Genomic DNA, 24485 nt, shown 5'->3' on the forward strand with positions numbered 1-24485 from the left:
CTGAATACACGGGCATGGTGGCCCCAGCCTCCCCCACCAGGATGAGCTTTGCTGTTGCAGCTCTGCTGTTCCCTCCAGAAGTCAAACCAGAGTAAGCAGACATGGAAGATGTTCCCATAATGGGCCCAGCCACAGGAGAAGGACACAGAAGTTCTTTGGGAGAAGCTCCAGGTGACATCAAACATGTGTATAGGGAAAGGAGCAAGGAGAGGGTTTCACAGCAATGAAAGGAAGAGAGAATGGAAGGATCCGAATTAGAAGTCAGGGAGAGAAGGCAGGATTAGCCACGTCCTCTGCAGAGAAGCTCCTGGAGCTCCTACTGCGCTTTTTGCAGCCTGTTAGCCCTGCCCTAATGGGACAGGAACTCTCCCCCACATTTGGCCAAAATCTCCCACCATCCCTGTGCTTCCTCATCGCCTACCAAACCTTCCTAGAACTGCAAATCCTGCATAACGGGCAGACATGACAAGCACTGAGGAGCAAAGGTAGCTCAAGGACAGGCAATACCAGCACTGCAGCTGGGGAGGACATATGGCCAAAGCTCTCCCCTGAGGGGTATGGGCACCACAGAACTGGAAAATAATTTTACATAACTAAAATCCAGCCCCAAAAAAAGGAGGGGCTGATCATCATCTCTCCAGCCACCTCAGACAGCCCCCTCACCGAGGAGCTGTGAGGCACTGAGGGCATCAACAGGGCACCAGGATCCAGGCATGGGCCAACTGCAGCACTGCAGGCACAGAACTGTCACGTTCCAGCACAGCTATGGAGGGGGAGCTGGGACAGAGCCACTGTCTGGAGCTTTGCTCAGAGCTGCATTAAAATGCATGAGCTGTGCTAGCCCTAATGATGAGCAGAGCTGTCAATGAAGAACTCGTCCCAGCTAATTATCTCTAATGAGGGCAGAGTGTCAGGGTCCCTGAGGAGCTGGGCAGCAGCTTCCCACTCAGCTCAGTTGCAGAAGAGCGAGAAGATAAGTAAATGTCATTGTGGTGGCCTAGCCAAGAAATCATTAATTAGGCAAATGTGACCTTCTGTGCAAGTTTCCTCTTAGGAACCTTGACTCCCCAGAGCTGGGACATGCAACCAGGCTGGCAACACCCATTTTTACCACCCAACTTGTCCCCTACTCCCATTTAGAGTCAGCACAGCCCCAGTGTGGCAGCCCCTGACCAGCTGCACAGCTGTGGCACACTCAGCTGCTGGCTCAGATACCCCTTGTAAGGGCTCCAACCCATTCCCAGTCTCCAAAAGCAGCAAAGAAGTCTTCACAAAACACTTCAGTCACATTCACCCAAACAATCTCCCTCACTCCCAGCCCTACGAAGGCTTTATGCCTACCCAGCAATGCCCTCTGCAGCACTCTCCTAATTTTCAAGACAGAACAAATATTGGGAATTTGTGCTCCCCTGTAGTTTTATATTTCAGTGGAAAATAAGCCAGACAAGCACTGCTCGTTTCTCTCATTGTGGTTTGGGGTCACGCTTTTGGGGCACCATCATCTCTTCTCCGCACAAGAGAGCTGTGGACTCATCTAAGAAAAACCACCACTACGTCTTGTGGTCTCTGCAACACACTAATGACCGGTGAGGATCAGAGTAAAGTCCACCGATATTCCTTAAAATGCATATTTAATTTTAGATCAGGATCACATGCAGTCAAGTACTGCATGGGCAGAACCACCACATCAGGTCAGTCTTACAAGAACGCTTTCAGAGGCCACAGGACAGAAATAATTTCCTCAGCCAACAGGCACAATTCCTCAGTGAGACTAGGCTGCTTGTTAGATGTTGGTAACTGCAACACGCTCCTGGGTGTGCTCATTGTGGGGCCTCTTCTACACAAGCGTGGCTCAGGCAGAAGGCTCACTGAACCCCACAGCTCCATCTGTAGCTGGGAGTTTGTGCTGAAGATTTCTTCATTGCTTCTGAAGTGCCTTTTCTTTCAGTTGGTTGACAAGTTCTTCAGCGTACACCTTGAAGAGTGGGACAGGGTCCTGAAAGAAAATGGAGGTTAAACTATTTAGACTGAACCTGGGCAGCAGCAAGCCTCACACTAAGCAACAGAAATGCCTAGATGGGGTAGGATCTGATATTACAAAGCACTTTAACCCAGCACTGTTTTGGGCACCCAGATTTAATGGGGCTCAAGTGGCTTCTCAGGGGTTTTGGAGCACTACTTCCATCGGTGATGCGTTCTCAGGATACTGAGATCAGCTGGATGCACAGCATGATGCAGCTAAGACACCTCTGTGCTCACAGGACAGCACTGCTTCAGAAACTCACCTTTTTTTCTAGGAGCCTCTGTTTTTCTATTGCTTCTTCTAAACTCAAGCCAACCCATTCAGCCTCCTCTTCTGGAATCACGAATTCCTGTGACAAAAGGAGAAACAGGTGCTGTAGTCTCTCCAGGTGAGGAACATGCAAGTCCCCTCTTCACCCCACTCCTACAAACACCTTTCCTCCAGCAGGAACATTCCTTCAGACAAGCCTTAAGCACTGTCCCCTTGCTCATCTCATTTCTGGCAAAGCTCCCTTCACCTTTCTCCTTTTCCCTTTTTCAAAGCGTACAGCACTGTGTGTGCTGCTCTGCCTCTCCTTCCAACACTTCTGTGGCTGATCACAGGCCATGGATGACAACCACCATCAGCTACATAAAATTAAACAATCACACTCAGGCAGTAAGGGCTCCTCACTGCAGCATTGATAAAAATTCTCCCCGCTGTTGGTAGTGTCAGCTCTTACAGTGCTTGTTGTAGATTCACAACAGAAACACAGATCTTTGTCTGCCTCACTGATGAGCAGAGAAAGCAGCAGCCACAGAAAGATAGGAAAAACCTAGCAAATGATGTTTAGGTGTTCTATACCCATACCCTGGATACAGGAGAATGAACTGTAGCTTGTGCTGCAAGGGGGTGAACAAGACGTTATCAGTCAAGACCACCAGTGAACACGGCTGCGGACCCCAGAGCAGAAGCAGCAGGTCGGGCACCCACCTTGTACTTATCATAAATGGCCTCTCTTCTGGCTGGGTCATCGGGATGCAGGTTGGGATCTCTCCGTGCAAGCCGCAGCAGCATCGTTCGCTTCAAATCCATCCCCAGCTTCGAGCCCAGATCTGCTTTGGGGGTCTGGCGAGAGAGAACTGACAACATGAACACACACCCACGGGCAAAGCCGAGAAGCCAGGAGCCCACCAGCATGCGGATAACCCCATCAGATCACCCAGACACCGCACGGGACACCCGTAACGGGGGACGACGTTCCCCGGGCGTCCCCTGACGCCGAGCCGGGCCCTTGCCTTGAGGATGTAGAAGTCGAAGCCGTAGGCCTGGTCGATGAGGTCGAGCGTGCGCATGGTGACGGTGACGGTGAGGGTGGCGTCCAGGATCTCGCTGTAGAGGCGCCGCTCGAACAGCTGCGGCTTCCACACCTTGGGCAGCCGCGTGGAGAGCTGCAAAAGGCCGGGGCCGGTCAGCGCCGGGGGCACCGGGCACGGGGGGGTACGGAGGGGTACGGGGAGGGGGGAACCGGCCTCACCTTGTCGTTGCGGGCATAGCGGAAGCCTCGGATCCACCCCTCGCCGCCCCACAGCCCGCGGTGCGCGGCGGGCGGCAGGAAGGGCAGCACGGGCACGTCCTGCAGGCGCTGCCTCTCGCCGCTGCGCGGGTCGCGGCGGTAGCGAGCCCCCTGCGGCCGCCAGTGCACGGGGGCGGCGGGCGCCTCGTCCTCCTGCAGCGCCCGCAGGCAGTGCGCCGGCAGCCGCGAGCACAGCCCCTGGCGGAGCCGCAGCGCCGGCCACAGCCGCGGGGGGAAGCGGTGCAGCGGCATGGCCGCCCCGCGGCACACACGGCACCGCCACGGGCCGCCCCCCGGCGGTCGGAGCCGAGCTGCAGATGGCGGCCGGGAAGGGACACGCAGCGGCCCGCTTCGCTGTCTCCTCCCCCACACACTGCACAAAGCCGCTGCTGAGCCGTTTATTAAACACCTCTCCCTTTATTCAGTTATAAAATCGGAAGCTTTAAAATCGGCCGTAGAAAATAATCCCGGGTGTTAACAGCGAACACGTAACCGTTCCGTTCAGACGCAGGGGTTTCCTCGGATTTTAACCCGAAATAATTAACACAAATTAATAATAACCATAACACAAATTAATAATTAACGACCAACAGGAAGCCCTTCCCCCAGGCCCACAGCACGGTTCTGCGTCACGACCCAAAGCGACACAGGGGAGCGAGGGCAGAACTTCAGCGACCGGACAACAATGACGACGGAGGTCCAGGCGTTTCTTCACCTGAAGCTTCACAGCATTGAAAGCCATAAAGGAAAAGGCCTGATGAGGAATTATTGCTTTAACGAGTTGAGGCAGCACCCCGGCTAGCACGGCAGCAAGGCACGGAGGCCACAACTGTGAAGGTGCGGCTGCTGCCCACCCATGTGCTCAGCCCACGACACGCTGAGAGGGCAAAAAGTGCCTAAAAGCAGTAAAATTGGGACTAAGGAGGGAGTGCTAAGTCCTCCACCCCCAGGGGATAAAACCAAGGGTGAGAGCCATGCTGCTGGCGTCCCGGCCCCTGTCCGAAAGCTGTGAAACAAAATGCGGGGACAGGGCGAGCGGCTGAGACCTCACCACGGAGAGCTCATCCTTGTGCCCTGAGGGACAGCAGGAACGGGTCTGGGCCATCCAACAGCCCCAGGTGATGGGCAGGAACACACTGGAGAATGAGCCTGCGGCTGGGCGTGGGCCACTGCTGCCTGCTCACCTTTTTTGTATATGAGTGGCAGACGGTGAAGGAGATGGGCAAGATGTGGCCTTGAGACCCTGCAGGCTGGCACTGAAGAAAAACTTCACTTTCACAGCGTGGCGGAGGCTGAAGGCCCTCCTGAGCCCATCTGCGCCGCCACCTTCCCCCCCGTGCCCTCACAGGGCCATCCCGAGTAGGGGACCCTGGTCCATGTCCAGGTGGCTTTGGGAGATCTCTGGGCCTGGCCCTGGGCACCGCTGAGCAGGGCCTGGCTCCATGCTCTGTGCACCCTGCCTTCAGGGACGTGCAGGCATCGGTGAGATCCCCCTGAGCCTCTTCTCCAGGCTGAGCAGTCCCAGCTCTCGCAGCCTCTCCTCACAGGAGAGGTGCTCCAGTCCCTTCATCATCCCTGTGGCCCTACATTTGATTTTCCCAGTATGTCCAGGTCTCTCTTGTACTGGTGAGCCCAGGACTGGACACAGCACTCCAGGTGTGGCCAGGTGCAGGCCCTTGACATGCTGGCAGTACTTTCCCTGATGCAGCCAAGGGTACCATTAGTGTTTTTTGCAGCAAGGGCACATTGCTGACTCTTGTTCTACTTGGTGTCTACCAGGACTCTTAGTACCTTTTCTGCCAAGCTGCTTTCCAGCTGGGTGGCCTCTAGTATGTCATGCTGCCCGAGGTTATCCCTCCTCCAGTGCAAAGGCAGAGGTTGGATTAACAGGCAGATTAATTAGGCAGAGGCTAGGTTAGCTATGAAAAGAGGTTAAAGTACAGAGCTGAGGAGAATGCTGGACATTTTTCAAGGCAAAGAAATAACCCTGATTCCTATAAACTAGGAAGCATCGTCCTTCATTAATAGCTCTTTCCTTCCAAAAGGAAGAGGTCTGACTGCAGGCCAGCTCTGAGCAGCATGCACACTACAAAGGAGCACCAAAATGCTTATGTCAGCTGTCACCTTAATGCCACATACATAGTGTTTGCCATCATTTTGATCCCAGAGGAGGAGGATGTGCACCAATTACTAGGATCACAATTTTGTGGAAATTAGCCAGCTTGCACATAGAATTGAACCAAAGGCTGTACCAAAAGCACATGGCTGGATGTAGAACATTAGCGTCTCTAGCATAGGAAGGAGAGCTCTGTACTGGCCAAAGCTGTTCTTCCTTAGCCATCTGCCACAATTGGAATAAACAGGCAGGGAACCATGTATTTGAGCCCTTAACTACATAATAAGGATGGGCAAAGACTATTTCCTGGTTGCCAATTCTGTGTTTCTGTCCTTGCTTTCCGATGTCCAAGTGCCCTCCAGTAAGGCTAAAGCAAGACAGATGCTCCCAAGGAGACTAAAACCATCTTGGGAGCCCAGGGAGATGCTCTTGGCTGGACTGGGGCAGTCCCAACAGCCTCAGACCAGCTGTGGCTCCACAGCACATCCAGCCTCAGAGCCACAACTGGTTGAGCACAGGGTTTGCACAGCTCCGATGTGATGCTATACGCAAAGCACAGGAAAGGTGCTGAGCGCTGAGTAGGTTTGAAGCACACGTTAACAAACTTGCCGTAAGGCCATACTGTGCTCAGACTATTGCAAGACTGGGGCATGCCTTTTGGCTGGAGCTGCGCTAGGGCCCTGGATTCCAGCTCTGCCCAGGTTGATCCCAACCAAACAGCCACAGAGTGAACTGTTGCTGCCCAAAGGTGCCGGAGGTGGGGGCAGTGTTACTAACTTAACTTGCAAGTGAAATGCCACAGCACATCACCAACCTTGATGGAGTCCTGAGAGATTCTGCCACTTATGTTGGCTGGGCAGAGCTGCTGAACCCACAAAAGGAAGTCAGACAGCGAATACCTGAACACAAAGAGAGGAAGGGGAACATTACAGCAGCCTAGTTCCTTCTGGATGAACTAAGAGGGACAAAGAAAAATTTAGACTAAACCCTGCACAACTGTGAGTTTCACAGTTATCAGGTAGACGCTATTGATGCCTCTTGCACATGTTTTTTTCCACATTCCTGACAAGTCTGATCCTGAATCCAGGGCCCAAATTCAGGTCTCATTCGTTTCCAGAAACCAGCCTACGTAAGAGCAGCACCACCTGTTTCACAAAGAGAGGGCTCCAGACCTACATGGGAGACAGCAATGAAGGCCCATGTGTGTGCTGAATTCAGCTACCTCCCTCCCCCCCTTCAGCACCAAGGGCACTCAAATGCATTTGCCTCCAGGTCAGGTGCAGAAGAAATCTGTTCTTCTCTTGACAAAGCAAATTTTGATTGCAAGATGGCATGGGAAATCCCTGTCCCACAGCCCTCTGCTGAGAGAGTGAGTTCAGGAAAAAGCACAGCAGCCTGTGGCTCCAGTGCAGTGTGGGCTGAGCCCAGTCCTCATGGATTGGGTAGGAGGGGAATAATAGTTGACAACTTCCCCCAAGGCCACGGAGGAGGTGGTGGGGAGACTATTCCTCAATTTAGAACCACAAAGAGCCTGCCCCATCCCAGCAGAAAAGTGTAGGGGATCTCAAACTTGCCTTCAAAAGACAAGCTTGCTGTCTTCATGTTTAAACCCAGTCCAGCTACTGCGCTGTCCCAGCCAGTGAATGAGCACATAACAAGATTGCCAACGTGCTACAGAGGGGCAGCCCAGGCTGGCCTGGCAAAGAGCAACCTTACCAGCCCTTCACCTCTGTGACCTGGCGACAAGCAGTTCAGGTGACAGCATAGAGCTCCTCACGGTCATTCTGGCAGATCTGATAGCGACAAGTGAGCTTCTGTGACCAAGCCCAGGGCTTCTTATGCTTGTCCCGAGGCGGAAGCAGGAAAGCAACACTGCCAGCCACCAGCACGTGCCAGATGCTGTGGGTGTAGTAATAGTTCTCATTGGTTTCCATGAATGCATATACTGAGATGGCGATGAAAGCCAAGGTGATCCCTGGTAGGAGGTAGAAAACCCAGCGCTTCCATGAGGAGGGGTAGCAGTGTCTGCGCTTTACTCCGTGGTAAACCTAGAGGTGTGAGAGCACAAAAGGGTTAAAGCAACTAGAAGCTTATGCAGAAGAAACACACAGCACTGCCTGACCCAGGAACATCTGTTAAACAGTCCTCACAGCTGCCTCTGTAAAACTTCTGCCTCCCCTTATCTTGGGCCCATCCCTTGTGTGCCAGACCCCCCATACCCAGCTATGGCATCAAAGCCCCGCATGCAGAGGGCAATGCTGATGCCACCGTTCCAGGGCACAGGCAACAGCCAGCCACTCTGGTAGGACTCTCCAGCTGCTGGTGTGCACTGAAATGAGGGGAGACCTCATTAATGTACACAAATATCTGAGGGAAGGTGTTGAGAGGATGGAGCCAGTCTCTTTTTAGTTGTGCCCAGCCCAGGTTGTGCACAGGACAAGAGGCAATGGGCACAAACTGAAGCACAGGAGGTTCTGGCTCAATATGAGGGGGCACTTCTTTACTGGGAGGGTGACAGAGCACAGGGACACATTGCCCAGAGAGAATGTCTAGTCTCCTTCTCCAGAGATATTCATAACCCACCTGGGTGCCATCCTGCACAAGGTGCTCTAGGTGACCCTGCTCTGCGGGGGGGCCGGACTAGATGATCTTCAGAGGTCCCTTCCACCCCCACCCATTCTGTGAACTGGAGCTGCAGCAGCCAGACTGTGCTGAGACCCATAAGCAGGGGATTTCTCAGTTATTGGAGGGACCAAAGGTGCCTTGCCCTGTGCTCTGTCCACCAGGGTGCTTCAAGGAGATCAGCTCCCATGTGTCAGTGTTCTGGTAAGTGGGGCCTGCTCTGTCACCATCATTCTCTGGAAAGGAGCAGAGGGCAGCAGGTTCTGTCTGGCTGCCCTTACTTACCCATGCTGCAATCATGATGACAAGGGCAAAGAGGCAGGGACCCATCATGTTCCACACCCCTCTGCGGTCCAGCTGCAGGGACATGGCAATTAACAGGGTCCCCAAGACGAAAAGGACCTGGGAATGAGACACCACATCAGCAGCTCATCTGCTGCTAGAGCACAGATGGCTATGCCAAAGGCCTAAGGCAAGGAGAACTTCATCTCCCGCCTGTCCAGCCCTGCACACATGCATGACTTAGGAGCAGTACCTTTACGAGGATAAACCAGAGGACCCACAAATACTTCCCCTCAGTCCTTTCAGGCACAGTCCCTACAAGCATGCAGGTTCATCATCCAAGATCCTAGGATAAAACCACCCCCTGGTTTAAAAATTAGGGTGGATGACAAACAGCCTTTGTTACCAAGGTGGGCTATCCAGAGAGCAAGGCTATCTTGCAGGCTGCAGAGGAGGATCTGCTGTATGCACTGTCTTATTTAAGTGCTGCCACAAGAGGGTGCAGCACGGCCATCTGTGTCTCGGCTGGCTCACGCCTGGCCCTGCAGTGCAGGAGCAATAAAGGTCTGACACTCACGTATTTCAGAATCTTCTTTACCCGAGACATGCACAGGATTGTCACCCAGATGGACACCACAGAGCCCAAGAAGTCACAGTACTGCAGGGTGTCGTAGTCCATGATGCACATCACAGCAACACCTGGCTGGTCACATGCGTGGTAGAACTAGAACCAGGAACAAAACCAAAGGCTAACATGAACTCAGCAGCACCACTCAGCTTTCTGGAAAGGAGAAGCAGGAGTAATCTCAGCCCATGGTAGTCAAGATCCCTCCTGACAGAATCTCCAAGAAGCTTCACCAAACCAGCACAGTGTTACAGAAAAAAGCTGGAGAGCTGCTATCAGTCTGCACCCTCCCAGCAGCAGCTGAGGTCTCTTGGGACAGTAACCTTCAGCAGAATGCTCCAACCCCATCTCAGCTCCCAGGGGTCCCACCCCCAAATATGAGCACCTGCACTGTGGCTGGAAGAACTCAATGAAAATAACACTCCTGTCAAACTCTGAAGGGGCAGGACATGTCCATGGAGGTGCTTGTTTGATGATCCTAGAAGCTCCTTGCGGAGCTTGAGCACAGACAGCTCCACCAGTGATTTTAACCCAATGCAGCAGGCAGGATCCCCTTCCCAATGCTAACAGGGAGCTGGCAGGGGACCTGACAAAAGACGATCCCTACCGTGGAGAAGAACATGGTGTAGGTGTAGACAGAGGCCTCCACCAGGTAGTAGCGATAGACAGCAACTGCTATTGCTGGCAGGAACATGAGGTTACTCAGCGTGAGCAGGAGGGTGGCCAGGTTCTGCGCACCAACTGACTGGGCCTTGGTGTCATCCGTGCAGCTCCACCCGCTCCAACCTGCGGAGCAGAGAGGCCTGTGTGGATCTCATGTGGCCTGCCTACAGCATCCAGCAGGAGCCTGGGACCCCTCAGAAGCAGCAGTAGCTCCCCAGGACTATCCCTGGGCCTCCTCTCCTTTGCTCTAGGAGGCAGCATGTTAGGAGGAGGAAGGACAAACCCACCCACCCCCACTGGGAGCCCATCACAAGCCCAGCATCTCTGGCAGCTTACCCATTGACCTCCATTTCACCCAGGACTCATGCAGTGTTTATACTGAGCAGCTGGCTTTAATAGCTCTGCTGTTTGCAGTTGCTGGCTAATGAGCCCTGCTGCCATAGTCCTTCTTGCTGATCTGCTCCATCAGCCACGCACGCTCCTGTTCTCAGGATGCTCGCTACTCATTGCACACTCTGCTTTAGAAAGTAGCTGGCCCATGCTATTAAGTCTTGGGGAAATCCCAGCAGAGCCCAGCAGCTGTTCCAAGGACATTCCCCAGGTTATTCCCATGTGGCAGGGGCTGTTCTACACACAGCACAAGTCTGTCCAGACTGGTACTTTTCTTCTCTATAGTAACTCAACAAACATGCTACTTTCTGGTGATAAACCAAGCATTTGAGGCTCAAATGCTTAGGATGCTCTCTGCTGCAAGCTGGGTACAAGATACTGCAGGGGAAGAACCCTACAGATCCCAGGAACCAGGGAGGAAAGTGTTCCACAACATTAAGGAAGCCATTCTGTTCTGCCTCCTGCTCCCAGGGCAGACTGCAAAGCCAGATCAGGTTGCTCTGGGCCTTGTCCAACTGAGTTTCGAAAATTCCCCAAGACAGAGACATGGATATTGTGCAAAGGTGAACAACTCTGATGGGAGAAAGTTTGTTTTCTTACCTTTAGCTGGAAGGTTCCTGGCTGCAAGCTGTGTTTATGGCCTAGAGAATTTCCCAGAGAACAATGCAAAGCTCTGGGCTTGATACTGGGGTCAATTCTTAGCCTGCTGTCCAAGGACTGAGCTGACAGTCTTCTATAAACTAAGCTTTATTCATTTATTTATTTATTATTTTTATTCAAAGTTAGAATGCCCATGCCCTCCTTCTGGGGAGATGAGGTCAGTCACAGGGCAGCCCAGGTACATGCAGGCTCCACGGTCAGAGCGGAGTTAAGAGTTGCACCCATCCCATTACGGTGCCGCTAGAAACAAGCCCAGCAGCTCTGTCCCTTTCTCCCTGCTCTCACTGCTGAGCCCACAGGAGGCTGCTCTCTTCAGTTTATTTCTGGGTCATGAATATGCAGCTGGGGCATTTTGCTCCAAGTGATTCAGCAGAAAGCTGTCCTCAGCCTGATTCCTCATTTCCCCTGGGGTGCTGTGTGCTTCCCAGGACCTGGCACCCCTTGAGAAAATTAGGATGTTGCTCTCCATTGCAGTCCTAGCCTAGTAGCAGAACTGCAGCAGACAGCAAGGACATGCTGGATCAGGTCCAAAGCAGCAGTGAACCATATTTTGCCTTGTCCTTCTGCTAAAAACAGATGCAAGTATCCATCCAAGCACAGCACAGCTATCATCTTCCCTACACTAGTGACTCCTGCCCAGTCTTCTTATCTCATTATTATATTAGCATCTGACACCAATGTTCCTCCTCCAGTGGCACTTCCAAGTCTAAGGGTTGTCTTGCGTGCTTGCTCTTGAGATAGCATGAGACAAAGCATGGACAGCGACTGCCAGCCCAGCCTCATCACATCCTGTATCAGGGCACTATATAATAAGCTGCCCTGCAAGGCACATGCTCTGATGCAGGTGCTTTCAGGCAGCCCTGCAGGTATTCAGATCTCACTGGGGATGCTCAGAAGCACCTCCCCAAGCCCTGGGGGACTCAAAGCTGGAAGTGACCTTTCAGCAGAAAGCTGTCCTCAGCCTGATTCACCATTTCCCCTGGGGTGCTTCCCAGAACTCCTCAGGGGAATCAGGATGCTGCCCAAAGAGGGTACTGTGGGCACAGACTGCACTTTAGGCAAGCACTGTGACTCCAGGACGTTCATAACAGCTGTGGCAGACCCTCTTCCCTCTTGTCTAAACAGCAGCATGGAAAAACATGGCCTCTCCTTGGGGAGGATGGCAAAGCCTCCTAGGAAAAGGCACTCACCAGCTTTACAGCTGCAGCCCGCATAGAGGTAGCCGTGTCTTCTCAGTAGACTGCACTGTCCATATGGCCCACAGTCATTGAAGCAGGGGGTGAGGTATGCTATGATGGTCACTTTGGCTTCTGCGGCGTTACATTCACTGCAATGAAAGCAGACTGTCTTGGTACCCTGGTCCTTCTGGGCAGCCGTGTGCCAAGGGAGCACTCTGCTCCAGGGGTCTGAAAGAGCCTGGCCTCACAAGGCCCTACCCCCAGCCACTCTCACACACACAAATTCTCTGCTATTTTGGCACAGGGATCCCTCACACCACAGCCCACAGTGGATCTGCTTCATTGCTCCCAAGAGATAAGAGCAGAGTCGACTCCCTCTCCACTCTGCCAAAGCGACGTGCAGACAGGCCTCAGCTCTTCCCCAGACTCCCGTAAGAGGCTCAGATACCCATGACTAGAAGTCAGGCACAGCAGTTGCCAGCACCACTTCCTAGAGCATGCTGAGCCCCTTACAGAGATGAATCGCCTGGAAGGCGAACCGCTGGACTACGAGTAGAACTGAACACATTTCAAAGCCTCCTTGAAGAAGTAACAGCAGCATTTCCATTTATAGCACAGCTCTTTCCAATTTATCACCTCAAAATACATCTGGGGAAGCTCACCCAGGCAGGCTCCACCACCCACGTGCAGTCAGTGTGAGACACGCCAGCTCAGCACCAGACAAGCTGCTTGAGGTCCCACAAGAGAGCAAGACAGCACTGCCACCCACCTCCTCCCCCTCTGTAGCCATGGCTTCACTGCTACCACGTGAGATGAGCCCACGACAGAAGGCAAGACAGTGACAACAGGTGTTTGCTTTTGCTTATGTTAGTCAAAGGCAGCAAGGTAGAGTGCTCCAAACCAGCCTCGAAGCCACGCAACACAGCAGACTCACCCCTGGCCTTTTGTGCAGATGAGCTGCAAGGAAAGGAACCAGTCGTCTGTCTGGGGGTACAGGACAATCACCATCGCTTCTGCAGAGGACGTGCTCACACTCAGAGGGTAGCCCTGGAAAAAAGCTTAAAGACAAGAAGTTGCTGTGATACACCAGGACTTGGGGAGAAGGGCCTGCAGCAATTCCTAGCTGAGATCAGCTGCACAGGAATCATATGCTACTATAGCTCCTAAGTCCCGTCCTCAGGGGATGGAGAGCATCCATGCTCTCAGAGGCCCTTGCTGTTTCTGTCAGCTCAACTCTCAGCACCTGTCTAGACACACAAGGCATCTGGGACAGCCTGTTTGCTTATTTAGTCCTCCCGTGCAGAGTTTGGCTTCTCTGCACACCAGCAAAGCCTTGACCATCCCCAAACCTGCCAACAAGGCTGGAAGAGAGCTGGGTGCTAACCAGGCCTTCCTTTGATGGAGGTTAACTCCTGGTTCCAGACTAGCACCTGCACCCAAACACCCCAGGGCATGTGCTGGAACTGAGTGATGAAGGCCTCAGGAGGGCTTGCGCCAAAATCAGCTTCCCAAAGACAATCTAGAAAGGACCCAAGTCAATTTGAGGTCATGAGGTCTAAAAGCAAAGTCCTGAGGCAGCGTAGCTGAGCTGGCAGCAGGTGTCAGTGGCTCTCATACCTGTACTGCACTTCTGCGTGGTATTGAGGGACAGCACCGGCGAAGCAGCACTCAGACACGCTACCACAGTGGCATTGGCCTGGCTCAGAGACGTCTGTGCAAAAAAAATAAAAAATTCCACATGAGAGCACCTCAATGCCTTCCCACTGCACAATTTACCTCCCACACTGCCCGTGTCCTACGGGAGCAGCAGGTGATATTAACTGCTGCAGATCAAGGTCATCCACCAATTCACCAACTCTTTCTGGGCAGAGCTGCATTCACCCCGCTCTGCATCGTCACTGCATTGTGCCTTTGCTGAAAGGCACAGGAAGAGAGTCTCTCAGGGAGACTGCATGGGTGGAAATGCCGCCCAGACAGGACATTTACACTAGGGCATCGCTTCAGCATGAGCACATGGTGACAGCAAACAAAGGCAGCAGGACATCAGCCCTTGGGAAGGCACTAACTAGCCCTTGTGACAAACATCACAGTCACACTTTCAGGTAAAATGATTCCTTGGTGCCACCAAAGTGATGGGAATCAGTGACTCAGACAGAAACATCCCTGTGTTTCCCTGAAGAGCCTCCTCTCTTGGTGGCAAGGCTCTAGGTTCCCATAGAAGAGATGGAAATGCAGTTATTTTCTGTTTCCTCTCCTTTTCAGTGCTGCCACCACATGCCAGCAAGCTGTGGCATTTCACTTGGAACTGACAAACAGGAAGAACATCATGGAAGTGGCTAGAACAGGTTCAGAGGGCTTTGTGAAGAGACAACAACAACAGAAGAAAGGAAAATAGTACTGCTGGTACCTACAACCCCTGGAATTTGTTGACAAACCCGCCCAGGAACAGGGGCAGAGACAAGCACTGCAAAGAGAAGACCATCACACCAATAAAGCTACTGCACCTTGTTAAGCAGGAGATTCACCACAAGGGAACCCCCGCTGTCCATGCCAGTTTTCAAGTTGAGGAGAAGCAGGGTTGGGGAGATGGAGTACACGGGCACAGCGGGACCATTCAGGAGCCTGTACCGCACAGACACCACATCCAGGTCCTCCCGAACAACGGGCTGATTCTGCAGACAGAAGCTCCTCTGCTCAGATGCGTTGCGTAAAGCTGTTCCTGTAGACTGAGTGGGGCTCCCTGCTGTTCCTGTGCTACCTGGTCCAGAACCAGCTTGGCTCTGGTTTAGGCTGAAGTTAAGAAATGAACTGGTACTTCCCGGCCTACAGTCTGTAAAGGAAAAAAAAGGAGAGGAGTCAGAAGAACCAGGATCAGCACCTCAACCAGGCAGGGCCCCAGGAACTTCAGACCGTCGAGCGACAGCACAAACTGTGGGGGTATTTCAGCTGCTTCAGACACTTCAGTATTTGTTATCATCTTTACAGGGGAAACTCTAACATCAGCATTCACAACGTGGGGCTCTGACAAACGCCAGGCAAATGGTACAGTGGGTGGCAACACCCTGGAGCTGCAGAGAAGCAGCTGGCAAGCAGAGGAACAGAAGAAGGGATTACGCAGAGCATCACAACAACGTGCCCAGCAGCCAGGGAGTATTCACTAACCAACAACTGAGCACAGAACTTAACTGTCCCATAACCACTGGCTGCATGAACGGCTGTAGTAGTTTCCCAGACCTGGGTATACAAGGCTAGGCAAAAGAGATAAATTAACCCAATAACAGCTAAAGGCACAAACCATGAAATCATAGTAACTGGAGCCAAATGTGACATTTGAGACTTGCTGGAGCCTGTCTGTAGCTCCCAGAGACTCTAATGCCTCTGGTGCTGCTGTGTGTCCCCCTCACACTCCAGATGCCAGTGCCAGGCCCTCGAGCATAACAGATGAGGCTCTGCTTTGAAGAAATGATAGCAGAAGCCCTAGCAGAATATTTTCAAAACTATGCCTAGTTGGTGAGCTTGCAAGACTCCCAACAACCAGACAGGGATGACTGTCATGTTACAAGTGCCTATCACAGCCACAAGGACCCCGTGACCTCCTGAGGCATGCAAAATTGAGACATCTCCTTACAACCCAAGATCTTGCCCCAAGGAAACCTGTGTGAGATGACTTCCTGTCTGTAGCCTGCTTATGGCCAACAGTCAATGTATCAATACAGTCTAGTGCATCTACCCAAAACTATTCTTCTCACCAGAGTTTAAGTTGGTCACAGCCTTTGGAAAATACCATTGCTTCAGAGATCTGCCACAGGCATTTCCAGAATAGGAAGGTCCAGGGAGTATTCCTCTTGGATGAATACTAGAGCCTACACTTTTGATACTAAAGCAACAACTAGATCTCAGCCCTCAAGGTTATGCCCAGGCAACCAGCATGCTGGGAAAACCTAAAACATAGGACATCACAGCCAGCCAACCAAAGGCCTGAGAGAGACATAGCAGACACAAAGTTCTTGCTGATCCCTCCCCTAGGGGTAGAGAAAATGGAAACCCACCTGTGAAAGAAATCAGCATCTCCATGGACACACTGGCATTGGCAGTGCCAAGACTCTCCACCATGATCTGCAACCACTTTTCCCAGGGGAGTGAATCCAGGCCCAGGCTGCAGTTCACATTCCCTGTGCAGGTGATGATCTTCTGGAAGGACTGTGGCAGCGTGATTGAGCCCAGCACTACCCGCACAGAGCATGCCTTCTGCTCACTTGTCACGCAGCTTCGCAGCTCAAACCACATCCTGGCAGTGTACTTGGGAACAAAGACCCTGCAGGAGAAGCAACCAGCAACTTGCACAGCTTGTACTCTGAACACAGACCAGCCACAACCCACCACAGATTCCCACGGGCATTGTGGTAAGAACTAGATTGCCCTGATTTGTGTTGTGAAAATCTTTCCCAGGGGAAGGGTCTCTAAGAACTACCAGATTTCTGCCTTAGACCTCTGCGTCTGCCTACAAAGAGTCAGAGAAGGGCCCTCTTGTGTGCTGCCCACAAACCTACCACCCTGATGCAGGGAGCTTGTTAAACAGACTCAGAGACCCCCAAACTCCAGGGCATCGTCCAGCCCAGCATGGAAACAACAGTGGCTTACCCTAAACAGCATCAGTGGGAAATCTGACCCCATACCTACGGCCCCAAGTGCTTCCAGCCGCTGCTCTCACTCACTTGACATGCAGAGGCTTAGCAGGTGAGATGATAGTTTGTGGCATGGCAACACCAGGCTCCAGAACAGGCATATCAGCGAGTCTAAGCACAAACATATCTGCCTGAAACATATAGGTGCAGGGAGTGGAGAAGCCCTGCAGGAGGGGAGAACAGACTGGTCAGCTGTGGCAAGAGACACCAGACAGAGTATGCTGGCTGTCTGAGATGCTCACCAGAGCTCTTACCTTCACTTCAATTCTGCCAGCAGCCTCAGGGAGATGTGCAGCAATGAACCAGTCTCCTGCAGCAGGGCTTGTAACGTTCACAAAAGTGGTGTTTTGCACTGCACTGCTCAGAGTGATGCTTATGTTGTAGGAAGGATGGACAGTCGCATTTGCAGGAAACTGAGTGCCCAGTGGATTTATTACAGGAGGGGCTCCATAGCGAAAGTGCCTGCAAGAGAAACCAGAATGCAAGTAAATCGAGGGAGGTATATACACCTGCAAGGTAAACTGGGATACAAATTCGTCAGCGGCCACCCAGGTTGGCCTGAGATCAGAGAGGCTGCAGGCTGGAAAGAAGCCACATATTCAAGTGGAGCACAGAGCTATCATTTTCATCTGGTGCGGACTGGCTGGTATTACCTTATCTTGGATTTATTTAGAGATTAGTTTAACTTGACTGCTTATTAAGACAAGGATTTACATCATTCCATCAAGCCTGAAAGAAAATTTCCATAACACACGCTTAGGTTAAGCCCCAGTCACAAAACTACTACTTTTTTCCTTTTATAACCATCAGCAAATTCCCCCTATAGCCAGCTAGGCTAAATCGTCAATTAAGAGCTTTCTTTTTATAGAAGAGATCTGCATCTTTCCTATTTCCTCCATTAAGGAGGGCAGACAGTCTAAAAAGACACCAAGCAAGGCCTATGTGACTGACTTTAGAACACAAGCACCTCTGCTTTAAGATGAGTAGCTCAGAGTTTGAAATATGAGAAAAGCAGGGAGCTAAGTAATGCATGGGATATTTAGACAGCCAGTTTGGCATTCAATTTGCTCCTTTTTGGGACTACTAGAGCACTACAACAGAACAATGAACAACAACAGGTCCAGCAAGCAAGCATGACAGGTTATTTGTCATTAATCTGTTTGAGCTTAGCTAAACTGACCTTCACAGTCATTTCTCAGGTTATTGTTTCGCTGTTGTCTTGTCCCTCACACCCCGAAACTACTAGAAAGCTTTCTGGGATGCAGAAAACACACAGATCACCTGTTTCAGGCTGCTCAGGAGCAACAGAGCATTTATCTGTGCCCAGAGCAGACTAGGTAATGTGCAAGCCAGTTGGTGCAGCAAACTTCAATCGCTTTTGGAGTGGATGAAACTTCAACAAGCTGCAGCAACCCCTGTGGAGTAGGTCCTAGCCATGTAAGGTCTCTGAGAGTCCAAAGCGCCTCTCAGGGAACTACCTGCCCAGGAAGCTTAGTACCCTCATGAAATACAGCTCAAAGTCTCAACCTGTTTGATCTCAAATCCTCCGACAACTCAGGAACTGTTTTAAGCAAAATTTATTTTGATGTCACTGAAAGCTCCATCTTCATGTCTTCAAATCTTGTTTTGTCGTGTCAGCAGGATTAGGCATTCCTCTCTTATCTGTGCTCCATACACAGGCTGCATCCTTCAATATAGTATTTCTAGTCTCTCCAGCTCCTTTGTACTGGGGAATTTGTCCACCTTCAAATGTTTTGCATCCTCTCAGGTCCTTTGCAGTTCTGCCACATCTATGCACAGCACCACGCACAGGATCAACAGACACAGAAAGGTCCAGGAACACCTTTGGTTATGAACAGCAACAACAGCCTCACTGTGAAGCTCTCTCCAGCATTTTTAGACATGTTTCTTAGACATAATATTTGATAGCCCTTTGATCCACTGGTAACATGAAATGCTTCTACAGATTTAAAAAACACAGATTTGGTGTTAGTGCAACACTAAGGAATTGTCTGCTGCAACAAATTCACAGCCTCCTACAGAGAAACAACTGCATGAGCAACAAGGACAAGGGAAAGACAAGAAATCCCACATGTGCAAGCAGTGGCACAGGGACATACATACACTGTGACCTCCATGCTGGTACACTCCGGTTCTTTCCCCCTGGACGCTTGCAGAAGCCAGCGAAGCAGCACAGTATCTTCTGGCACGTGGAAGTGGAAGACCTTGGCATTCCCATACCAGCTGTAGAAGGACAACTTCTGCGCACTCTGAGAGAAGTACTCGGAGACATACAGGGAGTCTGAAAGGGAGAGAGCAAAGCAGCTGCTGGGGTGGCTGCTGGGAGCAGGTTGCAGAGCTACAGCCACCCACAGACGCACACAGGAGTTTTAAGGTAACTGGAGAGAAGCCCTTTGTGTCCTTAATCTCTCAGCCCAATTCCTCTAGATACTCAGTGATCCACTGCACTCCTCCTGAGGAGGAATGAGATGAGATTGAGCAGCCAGAACTGCACAGATCCCTACCACAAAACTGTCCCCTACAGCCAGACAGCACTGGAGGAACCTTAACCATGCTCCACAAAACATGCTGTGAAGATGACAGAACACCTGAGACACTGAGGAGGAGGAGAAGGTCAGGAGGAAAAGCTGGTGGCAAGGAAAGCATGGCAGAGCAGGCAGCAGCCCAGTCCCAGCACCTTAGGCAAACCACACACAGCAGGTGGACAGGGTAGGACGAGGTGGGTGCAGGTAGCACAGGGTGCTCTGTGCTCCACACAGGGAATTTGGCTGCAGTTTCTAGGCAAGAGCTGTCTTCATAGGTTTCTGTTGAGCACGTGGGATGATGTTATCAGTCCTCACAGGCTCAGGACACATGCACTGTGCCACATGCTGTCCTCCTGCAACATGCAATGTGACAAAAACTTACATGCTGCAAACTGCACTTGGCTTCAGAGATGTACCTTACAAACCCTAAAGATTTTCCTACCTGGAAGAAAGGCTGCCTGAATAGTGTTACCAGCCCTAGGGTAGGCTTGGTCATGCAACAGGACAACAGTTTTTTAGTGAACGCGTCAGAGGACTACCTAGATCTTCAATCATCGCTCTGCCCAGCTATGCTTACAGATCGCCCCTAGGCTGCAGATAATTTCACCTGCAAAACTGCATTGGTGTCACTGTTAGCAAGAAAACAACCAGACTACCACTCAGGGACAGCAGAAAAACATCACATGAGGGTTGGGAAGAGGGCAAAACTGTGGTGAGAGGGCAGAGACAAAGCTGTTCTGCCCACCAGAAAACAAGGTTCCTCACTCTCAGCAAGGGGAGTAGAAGAACGTGCCCACACATCTCTACCAAGACCTCCCAGCTGCTCCTTTTCTATGCTAGAATTCTCTGGAGTGGGGAGAAACTTGTAGCTTTCAGATTCACATCCACCGCTTTGATCAGAAAATAAAGCAGCAAGAATTGTTCAGTCTGTCTTCATCTAATGCTGCTCGGGGTCATGTGGAAACACACAGGACCCAACCGAGCTTAAGTAAGGTGCCAGAAAAAGAGGAAGAACACTCCTCAGGCAGGAGCAGAGCCTTGGGACATACTTTGTGCCAAGAGGAAACTAATCCTAGCAGGAAATACGATTCATGCCCCAAAGCAGGACGCAAGCTAGCCTGAACACATGGCGCTGCAAAGAGACAGGAACAGTAATGATGGGTTTAATTTCCTGGCAAATTACCAAGCTAAAGCCTCGAGGCAGATTGCAAACCCAACAGAAAGGAGGAAACAGGAAAGCAAGAAATACCAGCCACGCAGCTTTCACTGCTGTCAAAGCACAAGCCGATGGGAGAATTTACTCCACAAGGGAAAGGGCACGCTGGCAGAACACCACAGGCACCTTCCTGCCCCGGCCTCACGCCACGGGGTCCTGCAGGCAGAGCCCGCACAGGGCTCCAGGCACAGAGGGAAAGGTGAGCCAGGATGGGACAGCACAAAGCCCACTTGCAGATGACAAGACAGGAATTGGCTGAGATCTGCTGTAAACCCAGCTGTATTTAAGGAACTACAGAAGAGAGAGGTCTTTAATCAGTGTGGCTTCTCTGCACCTAGTTGCTCTCTGCATGCACACAGCACGTTCATTTCAGTGGTGCTTGGGACAAGGGGAGACACAGACAGAAGGAGTGATAAGGCTGGGGTCGCCGTGGCCCTGCTCAAAGGAACAGGTGGAGTAGGACAACCTGAGCAGGGATACACCGTCCTGCTGGTGCCTGACCTTGACAGAAGCTGTTCCACCCCTGCTGGTGGCCAGGCTCTGCATGGCCAACAAGCTGCAGCCAGCACCCACCAGCAGGTCCTCGCCCTCAAAGGGCCACAGCAGCTGAAGAATTATGTGCGAGGTTTTGGGGGAGGAGAGGGCTGGCAGGCTATAAAACTAAGAAGTCAAGCAATCAGCAGTGCTTTTTATTAAGGAGCAGTCAATTACAATGAGCGAGGTCAAGCACAGCACCCAGGGAAGGTCTGCAGACCTGCTCTGCCTCAGCACAGCCTGTGACAGCTCCCAGGTTAGCACAAGAGCCAGGGCTGAGCCAGCATGACAGCAGCATGCACAAAGTCCAACCACACGTGGTTTCTCTTGGAGACAATCTATCCATGCTCCTGCTCTTAGGCTTGCTATGCTGGGCACACAAGAGCTGCACCCAGGAAATTAGATGAATTGATTCCCACTTCACCCTCAGCCTTGGGTTGACAAGGAAATGTTACACGTGGATAAAACCAAATATTAGTAGACAGAAAGACAGGTCTCCACAAGACATGGCCTCCTTCTAAAAGCGAGTTTCAAATGTATTAAGCAAAAAAACAAAAGCGGTTTTAAGAAAACAAACAAAACATAGCAGAACCACAGATGCAGAGAGGAGATGCGTTCTTTGAATTTCAAAATAAAGAACCACTTGCAACAGCTTGGATTTGGCTCATCCAAAGATTATCTCATTCTACTTTTAGCCATAGTATGTTGACCGTTGGTTTCAGAGCTTCCCACAAACAATGTGAGGTCCCAGTTTCAAAGCAGATGCAAGTGTCTCTGGAGTTTCAGAAGAGCCACTACTTCCAAAGGCAGCTGGCTCAACCTTGTGCAGAGCTTAAGCCAAGGAGCGGCTCTAAAGGTTCATAAAGGGTCTATGAAAATGCCTGTGTAAAGCTACACCAACAGTGGCCAGTCAAGACAAGAAATGGCTATGTGGCAGGGTTTTTTTTTTTTTTATTGTTTTGCCATTTATAATGTAACAGAAACCCTATTTCTTTAGTCCATGTCAAAATCCCATATTTACATGTTCCAAAAGAAGGTCACCTCACTCCTCTGGGGCAGACCTCATCTTTACCAGCTCTCAGATCTAATCCTAACGTGGCATTTCTCCCAGCAGACAGGATGACGCCAAGAAAAACCTAACAACACGCCTCAAATACAGGGTAGCTTTCCTCTGGGCTGGAAACCCAGCTAGCAGGATGCCAGAGGAGGGTGGACCGGGGGTAAAAGGACATCTCACCTTGGCCTCATAGGCTTCCCGGAGCAGCCCACATGCTTCACAGACTATGAGGAAGTACAACATGATAATCACCACCAGCAGCTGATAACCGCAGTCAGCGCCAACTTGCCTCCACAGCACGCCGAAGCATCTGAACAACCTCCCAACATTTTCCCAACACTGCAATGCCTGGTGGCATCTCCAGAGGATGGGGTACGGCCCCCAGCCAGCAGAGCCTCTGCCATACACATGATGGGAGCCCCGGGCATGCCACCACAAAGAGCTGCCCACTGCTCTGCTCACTGCCAAACCCTCTTCCAGCCCACCTGGGCGCCTGCTCCTGCCCATCTGCCTCGACACAGTGGAATTAAACTCACCTGAGAAGCAACACCACAGCTACCACGGCACACACAGTGGCAAGTTTGCCTGGGTTCAGGCCCTGATCTCCCCAGGAAAGAGATCGATCTCTTGCTGCTCCACAGCACCTGGTACAGCCGGAACGAAGCACTGCTCTGCTAGAGCACAGGGGACAATTTATAGAGCTCCCGAGCAACAAATTACTCCACAGATTGCAGCGCTAAACAGCTCAAAGCAACTTCTGGTACCGAGCCGAGGGACTTTCCTCGGGTCTGTGCTGCGGACAGAAGCTTCTGCCCCCTGCAAAACAACATTTGGTTGATTTTCCTCAGGACCCTCGACCTCCCGGCACCCTTCCCCTGTCCAGGGAAGGCAGCCCTGGGGCTTCCATGGGCCAGGTGCCATCTCCATCAGTCACGTCCCTGTCCCTGTCCCTGTCCCCATCCCTGTCCCCACACCGCACACCCCAAGCCTCCTCCTGGCCAAAGGACCAACGCAGACACCAGGGCCACCTCGGTGAGCACCGGGGACACCGCAGCATTTCTCGCCTCGGTGCCTCCGGACAAACTTTGCTTTCTCCCCACGGACACGGTGACATCCGCGGGGCTGGGGACACCCCCGGTGGTCCCGGGGGGACAGAGCAGAGCAGAAGGACACACGACAACCGCAGGGTCCCCGGGGAGGGGAGGCCTCCCCCCTCTCCTCCTCCTCCTCCTTCCCACCCGGGGACACGGGAGCGGACAGCGCACGGCCGAGCAATCAATCCCCCAGCCACCCGGACTCACCGGAGCCGGTGCTGTTGCCGTGAGCGGCGGGGAGCCCCAGGAGCTGCAGGAGCCCCGGGAGCTGCAGGAGCACCGGGAGCAGCCGCAGCCCCGGGCCGGCTCCCTGCGCCATGGCCGCCCGCCTTATCCCGGCATCGCCGCCCGCCGCCGCCCGGGGCTCCGCAGCGCCATCGCCGCCGCCGCCGCCCGCTTCCGCCGCCGCCTCCCCGCCCCGCTCCGCCCCCGCCACAACCGGGGCCGCCGGGGGCCGGCCCGGCGCTGCGGGGCTGCGGGAGGGGCTCGGGGGGAGCCTTTGGGACCCCCGGCTCAATAGAGAGCTTCTGGGGAGCCCGGGATGCGCGTGGGGCTCGTGGGGGCCCCCCCAAGGCCTGGCAGGGTCCTGAGGCATCCCCGGGGTGGAAGCCGGGACCTGGGGACAGCACTCATCCTGGGGACGTCGCAGAGCCCTGTCAGCACCCCGAGACCTTGGGATAACCCCAGGGAGCCCTGAGACTTCACAAGGTCCTGAGGTCCCCCTGGCACCCCAATAGCCCGAGAGGTCTCCGAGAGCCCTGAGGGAGTGACCTGGGATGGGCTCAGAGCCCTGTGGCCGTGTGCCGCTCCCAAAATCCCAGAGGAGTCCCAGCACATCCAGGCTTGCCAGGGGCATGCCCCGTGGCCACCAGGAGGTCTCTGGGACAGTCCCTGTGTGGGCTGGGGTCTGGTTCATCCTCACACTGTGACCTCCCTTCTCGTGCCCCTGTGAGGGCAGCAGCTCTCCAGCCAGGCTCGGCACATGCTGTGGGGCAGTGCAGCCACCTGCCACAGGAACAGCAGCGCTGGGAAAACAAAGGGCTTAAACTCGCCATCATCCTCATCTGCGGGTGCCGGCGTGGCATGGCAAGCCCTGTGGCGATGCTTGGCTTGGTGCAGCTGGTCTTTGGTTCCCCTTCCTCCTCCTCCCTGTGCTGCATGGTGGTGGCCTTGCAGTGGGAAGCAGCACGCTTCCTTCTCTGCCACCCTGGGCAAGCTGCATCTGATCCATCGCGGCTT

The 24485-nt window shown here is 52.7% G+C and overlaps 2 protein-coding genes across 3 annotated transcripts; both read right to left on the reverse strand.

Moving 5' to 3' along the window:
• Window positions 1–1614: 1614 nt before the first annotated feature.
• MRPL28 (mitochondrial ribosomal protein L28) lies at window positions 1615–3886 on the reverse strand. The gene is made up of 5 exons (XM_068698941.1): window positions 3540–3886; window positions 3301–3453; window positions 2996–3130; window positions 2286–2372; window positions 1615–1996 (listed from the first exon to the last, which is right to left on the reverse strand). Exons 1-5 carry the CDS (start codon window positions 3828–3830, stop codon window positions 1919–1921), a joined length of 744 nt encoding a protein of 247 aa, XP_068555042.1. The 5' UTR covers window positions 3831–3886; the 3' UTR covers window positions 1615–1918.
• Window positions 3887–3970: 84 nt separating this feature from the next.
• PGAP6 (post-GPI attachment to proteins 6) lies at window positions 3971–23669 on the reverse strand. Of its 2 annotated transcripts, none has more exons than XM_068698940.1 (13): window positions 23454–23669; window positions 18924–19101; window positions 17054–17261; window positions 16830–16963; window positions 16164–16429; window positions 14619–14944; window positions 13732–13825; window positions 13049–13172; window positions 12127–12263; window positions 9831–10009; window positions 9197–9322; window positions 8602–8718; window positions 3971–7742 (listed from the first exon to the last, which is right to left on the reverse strand). In XM_068698940.1, exons 1-13 carry the CDS (start codon window positions 23563–23565, stop codon window positions 7446–7448), a joined length of 2298 nt encoding a protein of 765 aa, XP_068555041.1. In that variant the 5' UTR covers window positions 23566–23669; the 3' UTR covers window positions 3971–7445. The 2 variants fall into 2 exon arrangements, with proteins under 2 accessions (XP_068555041.1, XP_068555040.1); XM_068698939.1 differs by having other exon boundaries at window positions 9176–9322.
• Between the last annotated feature and the right edge of the window lie 816 nt (window positions 23670–24485).

The sequence above is a fragment of the Anas acuta genome, chromosome 15, assembly GCF_963932015.1.
Source record: "Anas acuta chromosome 15, bAnaAcu1.1, whole genome shotgun sequence".
Lineage (NCBI taxonomy): Eukaryota > Metazoa > Chordata > Aves > Anseriformes > Anatidae > Anas > Anas acuta.